This window comes from Mauremys mutica, chromosome 8 (assembly GCF_020497125.1).
Source record: "Mauremys mutica isolate MM-2020 ecotype Southern chromosome 8, ASM2049712v1, whole genome shotgun sequence".
Lineage (NCBI taxonomy): Eukaryota > Metazoa > Chordata > Testudines > Geoemydidae > Mauremys > Mauremys mutica.
This window is the reverse complement of record NC_059079.1, coordinates 34,708,309-34,715,858: the sequence shown is the minus strand read 5'-3', so window position 1 is coordinate 34,715,858 and position 7,550 is coordinate 34,708,309. Positions and strand designations below refer to the sequence as shown.

At 51.5% G+C, this 7,550-nt stretch overlaps 1 protein-coding gene across 1 annotated transcript in view; it reads left to right on the top strand.

Moving 5' to 3' along the window:
• The first annotated feature begins 3,642 nt into the window (after positions 1-3,642).
• ABCA4 (ATP binding cassette subfamily A member 4) overlaps positions 3,643-7,550 on the top strand; it is a 118,521-nt gene continuing 114,613 nt past the window's right edge. The window contains exon 1 of the mRNA XM_045028740.1: positions 3,643-3,708. Coding sequence (XP_044884675.1) covers positions 3,643-3,708 — 66 coding nt within the window. The remainder of the gene's footprint in view (positions 3,709-7,550) is intronic.

The following is a 7,550-nucleotide window of genomic DNA, read 5'->3' as shown; positions in this document are numbered from 1 at the left end:
GCCCATCAAGGGTCATCAGTTGTACAATGAACCCATTGAAAAAGCCAGGGACTACACCTTATGAGTCAGTAAAGCATGCAGGGGCATGCCTATGGACAGAACCTATGGTTGCCAGGTGTCCAGTTTTCAACTGGAATGCCCAGCTGAAAAGAGACCCTAGCAGCTCTGGTCAGCACTGCTGACTGGGCTTTTAAAAGTCCAGTTGGTGCGGGGCTGACAGGCTCCCTACCTGGCTCCATGCGGTTCCCTGGAAGTGGCAACATGTCCCTTGGGTCCTAGGCAGAGAGACGGCCACGGGCACTCCATGCTTTGCCACTACCCCGCCCCAAGCGCCGGCTCCCAGCTCCCATTGGCTGAGAACTGCTGATAGTGGGAGCTGGGGAGGGGGGGCAGCATCTGCAGGGGGAAGCAGTGCACAGAGCTGCCTGTCTGTGCCTCCGCCTAGGAGCCGAGGGACGTTGCAGCTCGTGGGGAGCCCCCCCGCGGTAAGCACCGCCCAGAGCCTGCACCCCAAAATTCCTCCCGCACCCCAGACTGGAACCCCCTTCCACACCCAAACTCCCTCCCAGAGCCTGCACCCCCTCCCACACCCAAACTCCCATCCCCCAACCCCCATCCCTAAGCCCACACCCAAACTCCCTCCATCCCTGGCTCAACCCCAGATTCCACACCCCCAGCCAGAGCCCTCACCCTGCCCCAGCCAGGATCCCCTCCCACACCTTGAACCCCTCATTTCTGGCTGTATCCCAGAGCCCATACTCCCAGCCCGGAGCCCGTACCGCCTCCTACACCACAACCCCCTGCCTCAGCCTGGAACCCCCATCCCCCCAGCCTGGAACACTCTGGACCCCTCGGCCCCAGGCCAGAACCCACACCCCCAGCCCAGTGTCTGTACTACCTCCCATACCCCAACTCCCTGCCTCAGCCCGGAGCCCCCTTCTGGATCCCAAACCCCTCATCCCCAGCCCCACCCCCGAGCCTGCACCACCTCCTGCACCCCAACCCCAACCCCAGTGAAAATGAGCAAGTGAGAGTGGGAGAGAGCAAGCAATGGGGGGCGGGGATGGAGTGAGCAGGGGCGGAGCCTCAGAAGGGGTGGGGGCGGGGCCTCAGGAAGGAGCGGGGAAAGGGATGGGACAAGGGTGTTTTGTGCAATTAGAAATTTGGCAACCCTAATAGAACCCTAAGGCTTTTCCATGCCGGGTGCTGTGAAGCTTTTGTTTGGGGCACAGGAAGTACAACAAGCCACATGGCAAAAGGAATATAAAGCTCAGCTGCATCATCTCCAATTTGTCTTCATTCTTGCTTCTTACCTCTGGAGTAACTTTTCTGCACACTGATGCTCTGAACAAAGGACTGAACGACCCATCCAAGCTGTGGATGTGTTCCTGGACTTTCAAGCCACCAAATTCACCGATATTGCTAAGAACCTGATACATGGTCTTTGAGTCTCTGTATGTATCTGAGTGCTTTATCATTTAGCTCTTCAGAACTGAATATCTGTGTCTCCACACTCTCTTGTCTGTAAAATTCTGCTTAACTGGTGGGTAGCTGGCTGCTTTTCACCTGGACATGGGTGAACAAGATTTAAGCATCTTTATGAAGAAGTTTTCTTGTTCCCTTGCATTCAATATTTTGTTCTTCTGTAACTCTGTCAAGTCGTCTTCCTTTTCCAGAGTCCCAATTAATGTTCCTTCCCAGCACAAGTAGTGTGTTAGGATTGGCCTCAAACTCCACCAGCAATATGAAAGGAAACACACACACCCTCCAAATACTGGACCTCCTTCCAGGGGCGGCTCTAGCTTTTTGGCCGCCCCAAGCAGTCATGCGCGGGAGGCGCCCCGGAGCCGCGGGAGCAGCGGACCTCCCGCGGACATGACTGCAGAGGGACCACTGGTCCCGCGTGGCTCGGCTGGACCTCCCGCGGCTGCGGACGGCTCGCGGGTCCGGCGGCTCCGCTTGAGCTGCCGCAGTCATGCCTGCGGGAGGTCCAGCCGAGCCGCGGGACGAGCGCCCCCTCCGCAGTCATGCCTGCGGCAGGTCCGCTCGTCCCGGGGCTCCGGTGGACCTCCCGCAGGCATGACTGCGGCAGGTCCGCCGGCCCAGCCTGCCGCCCTCCCCCGGCAGCAGGGGACGCCCCCTAGATTTGGCCGCCCTAGGCACCAGCTTGTTTTGCTGGTGCCTAGAGCCGCCCCTGCCGCCTTCTCAGAGTGTGATCCTTGTTTTAGGTCTTCAGTCTGCTAACACCCATTAGGAAGCTTTATTTCTTCAGTTGCAGCATTATTATAGCATTCAACAACTGTTTGTGTGAATAATTGATTTTTTTGTTTGTTTGTTTTGGTTAGGTGGCTAAACTGAAAAAAATCCAATACTTATTTTGGGCCAAACTAAATATTTCATTCAACGCAAAACTAAACTTTTTGTTTTGTTTTAAAGTGTTTTGATCCCGTTTTGTTTTTAAAATATAGCTACATTTTGAAACACAACGTTTTGAATTGGGGAGGGGGGGGCATTTTTTTGGATGAAACTACTTGACCCAAATTCACAGATAGTTTTGGTCAACCCAAAACTTCATTTTTTGGTGAAAAACCTGTGTGTCAGAAATTTTTTTCCCCGCTCTGTTAGACAAGGCAACTACACACTGTTCGGTTGGTTCCCTGGTGCCTCCACCCAAAGGTAACACAGATGCAGAGGTGCATCCTTTCAAAACATCATACATAATCCATTTGCTTTCTTGTGTCACAATAGCTTTTTATAGCCAATCTGACTTCCTTTTCTGCTGTGTTTGTAATAGGAGCAATTAGAGCTGATGGGATGATGATGAGTGTATGGGACTGTTGCCCTACAAAGAATGAAAACCCTCCAGGCGTTAGTGCTGATAATTTTGCATGAAAAGTCCTGCTGTGGAGTTTTTCTCTTTTTGTCTGACAGATAAGCAGCACAGTCAGTGTGAGCTAAATTTGGTCTTAAATTTCCTGCCCCAAACTCTTCCATGCTCAAAATGAAAAGAAAGAGGTAATTTCTACCAGGTTTTGTCATGATTAGTGCCACGTCTTCTGTCCAAGGCTGGCCTTTTTTTATCTTTGGTTGAGGGTTAAGTACTTTCTCAGGTGATGAAAAACTCACCTTAAATGTTTTCCTTGAAGTGTCAAGTAACTAATACTGTTTTTATTCTAACACTTCTGAAAATCCAGGTATCAGAGATATTAGATTAACCAAACATACTGACTCATTGTCATCTTTGATTCTACCCAAAAAAAAAAGGAAGTAGTTACAGGTAGAAAATCCAAATGTTTCCTTCCATGCCAGGGTAATAGAAATGAGTAAAAAGAGGTCCATTATTTTAATTTGAAAACTGTCCTCTCGTTTATTGACCCAGAAAAATGAGTCACGAGAACCACTCTCCCAACAAGGGGAAAACACCATATCCCTTAGATCAACATTTGTCTAGAACAAGATATATAAGGCATGATTTAAAAGCCCTGGCCAGGAAAGGAAAAGAGAGATGTAAAAAGAACAGAAGCTAAAGGCGGTTATTCTGCTGAGAATTTTGTTTCAGGTATTATCTGAGCCCAGGTGTGAGAGATAAAGATGGATGCATTTTATACTACAGGTTTGTGGCACTGTTGATGCAGAAGAGCAATGAGCTTCCTTAGACAGGTCAGACTTCTGCTGTGGAAGAACTGGACACTCAGGAAAAGGCAAAAGGTAAAAGATAAAACCTTAGTCTTCGGGTTTCTGCTTTAGAACATGCTGAGAATAATACAGTGCAGATAGTCAAATGACAGGTGCATTTATCAACCTGCTAAACACGTGCAAACCAGAGAGTGAAATCGTCTGTGCTGTGTCTGTAGGCCTGCCCTCAGAGGCTTAGTCCATTTGTTTGCAAGATGCACTTTACAGAGTAAATTTAGAACAGAGGTCATGGTACTGAGTATCTGACAAACAGCATGGCATTCAGTGAAGATAGTTCTGGGTACTGAGGTTTTGGTGCTTGGCTGTAAAGATAGGCACCCACAAAAATGACTTGTGCACCCCACAACTTAGAGCAAGTCTGACTCCAAATCTTAATGTTGCCACTTGTGCACTTATATTTAGATGTGAATCCAACTGCACAAAGTGAAGCTCAATTTTTTTTATTACATGGTTGAATGACAACAGTAACAGGGTAAGCAGGAATTGGAGAAACATAAGAACAGCCATACTGGGTCAGACCAAAGGTCCATCTAGCCCAGTATCTGTCTACCGACAATGGCCAATGCCAGGTGCCCCAGAGGGAGTGAACCTAACAGGCAATGATCAAGTGATCTCTCTCCTGCCATCCATCTCCATCCTCTGATGAACAGAGGCTGGGGACACCATTCTTTTTAAATCCTTTCCCATAATACTTTCTCTAGGACAGAGCAACTAATACATATTACGTAAATGCCTTATTTACCTTTGTTCATTTTTTATTTCTTTAAACCAAATTATCTTAGGACTAATCTACATTGGCACCGCTAAAACACTGCCGTGGCAGCGCTTTAACGTGGCTTGTGTGGTCACGGCACAGTGCTGGGAGAGAACCACCTCCATGAGAGGCGTAGCTACCAGCACCGGGAGCACGGCTTTATAGCGCTGAAATATGCTGCACTCAGGGAGGTGTTTTTTCACACCCCGAGCGAGATAGTTGCAACTCTGTAAATTGCCAGTGTAGACAAGCCCTTACAGCCTGGTTCTCTGAGGTGCTGGAAGCTCTCCGTTTCCACTGGCTTCAAGTCAAAGGAAGCTGAGGGAGTTCACAGGATCAGGCCCTATATTTCTAGCTAAAGATAGGTTACCATATTTCAAGTTCCCAAATAGAGGACACTACCAGGTGGAGGGAGAGGGGAAAGTGGAGCTGGAGGGAATATTTGGGGGATGCTGGTGGGTTTTGTGTGTCCTAGGAGGGGGTATCGGGGACTGCTTGAGGGAGTATTTTGGGGGGGGACGCTGTACTAGGGTGTGTGTCCTGGGAGGGGATATTTGGAGGGTGCTGTAGGAAGTACCTGATGGATGCTGGAGGGGGTACTTGTGGCCTCACACTCAAGGTGGGTGGCAGTGTCGTGTTTCCTGTCATCGTAGCTGGGTGGCTGGCACAGGCCCAGGATGCAGTGCCAGCCCATCAGTCAGAGTTTCCCTGCAGGCCTCTCCCCCTCCTTAGGGCAGGGAGCCAGGGCAGGCCCTGTCACCCCTCCTGGCTGGGTTCTGAGGCCCTGCAACAGGGCAGGCGGTCCAGCATAGAGGCGCTTGGTGGCTCTGCTTACCTGGCAGGCTGGCTGGGACCAGGGCAGGCAGAATGCAGGGGAGGGACCAATCAGGGCATGGAGACTGCTCCTTCTGAGCTGCAATGTTGGGAGCAGAAAAAATCCCAGATATTTCCTCTTATTTCAAAAATCTGCCCAGTTGGAGAACAGAGGATGGGAAAAAGGGGTCATGTCCAGGAAAACTTGGACGTATGGTAACCCTAACTAAAGACAATATGGCTTAAACAAGAGACATGAACTATGGTAAGTGAGACATTCCTGTGGCTATCCCAGAATCATGGGATGGGTTGAAATGGTTCCCTGTGTGTACCTTTGTCTTTGAGCCCTATAATAAAAATAGACAGTCATCTGCCACCGGATCTTAGTTGAAACTGCTTTAGGCCACCCCTAATGTTGTGTGCAATTTTGCAAACTCAGCTGAGACTTACTGATATGAAATCAGGTTTCACAGAGCATCTTTTACATTCATGCTAACATCAAATATTTTGTGGTTTAAAAAAATTAATAAAAAAGGCGGCACTGGAAATAGCAGCACCTGCAGGAAATACAGCAGCCATTGTGCCCTCTACAATAGCTCCTTCAAACCTTGAAGTCAATGGAGACTAGACTACCTGTGTGCTTAAGGACTGCAGGATCCAATCCATCAATCTGCTTGTCCCCTCTCCCATTGCTACTGTCATGGAGTGTGGGGGAGTCAGGGCCCTGCATCCCCCCACTTCCTGTGATTCACTGTGACTCTCAGCCAGCCAGCCAGTAAAACAGAAGGTTTATTAGACAACAGGAACACAGTCCAAATCAAAGCTCGTAGGTACAGACAACAGGACCCCCTCAGTCAGGTCCATCTGGGGGGCAGGGAGCTTACACCCAAGCCCGGGGGCTCCCTCAGTTTTCCCAGTCACCTCCCAACTGAAACCCCCTCCAGCAGTCTCACCCACCCTCCCCGCGGCATCTCCTCCAGCTTTTGTCCAGTTTCCCGGGCAAAGGTGTCACTTGGCCCCAACCCCACTCCTGGGCTCAGGTTACATGCTCAGGTATCGTCCCTCAAGTGAAGTCACACCCTGATATCCCCATCACCAATGCAGACAGTCCCAGTAAAACTCCCACACAACATTCCCAGGTCAATCCACCCCACTCCCTTCTCAGTCACATCTCTCCCCCCTTTGAGACTGAACTGAGTGGGGTCACTCTAACCACTGACATGGGGAAGTTCAGGCCCCCTTGCTCAAGTATATGATGGGGTGTCTCTCCCCCTTTTCATCATCCTGCATTAACACCACACCCAGCCCCATGTCTGAGGCAGCGGTGAACACCATAAAGGACTTGTAAAAGTCTGGGTTCGCCAGAACTAGGCCTCTGACCAGAGCATCCTTCAGCATGCAGAGAGCCCTCTGGCACTGCTCGGTCCAGACCACCTTGTCTGGCTGCCCCTTCTTGCATAGTTCCGTGATGGGGGTGGCTATGGAGCTACAGTGGGGTACAAATCTTCGATAGTACCCCGCCATCCCAATAAAGGATTGGATCTGTTTTTTGGTTTGGAGAGCAGGCCAGTCTCTGATCACTTCCATCTTGGCTGGTTCTGGCTTTAGGTAGCCGCTCCCTACCCAGTGGCCCAGGCAGTGGTGAGCTGGAGCTGGTTCACACCGGTTCACAAGAACCTGTTGTTAAATTTAGAAGCCAGTGTAGAACCAGTTATTAAAGGGGCCAGTGGGTGGGCAAACTCCAGCCCGCAGGACCATCCTGTCCGGCTCACCCGAGCTCCAAGCTGGGGAGGCTCCCCCGGCCCCTCCCCTGCTTCCCCCCCTCGCAGAGCCCCAGCGCGCCGCCAGCACTCTGGGCAGCTCTGCAGCTCCTGCCGCTTTGAGCAGCATGGTAAGGGGGCCGGGCTGGGGCTGGGAGGAGGGGTTGGATAAGGGGCAGGGAGCGGTTGGAGGGGACGGAGGTTCTGGGGGGGCGGTCAGGGGATGGGGAAGGGCGGGGTTGGGTAGGCGTGGGAGTTCCGGGAGTCTTTCGGGGTGGTGGTGGATGGGGTCGGGGCAGTCAAGGGACAGGGAGCGGGGCGAGTTGGGTAGGGGCTGGGGTCCTGGAGGACAGTTAGGGTTGGGGGGTCTCAGGAGGGGGTGGTCAGGGAGCAAGGAGCGGGGGGGTTGATGGGTTGCAGGTTCTGAGGGGGACAGTTGGGGGCAGGACGTGGGTTGGGGTCAGATGGGGGGGAGACAGGCATGTGGGCCATGTACTCACTGCGCGGTTCCCTATCCGGTCTTCGGC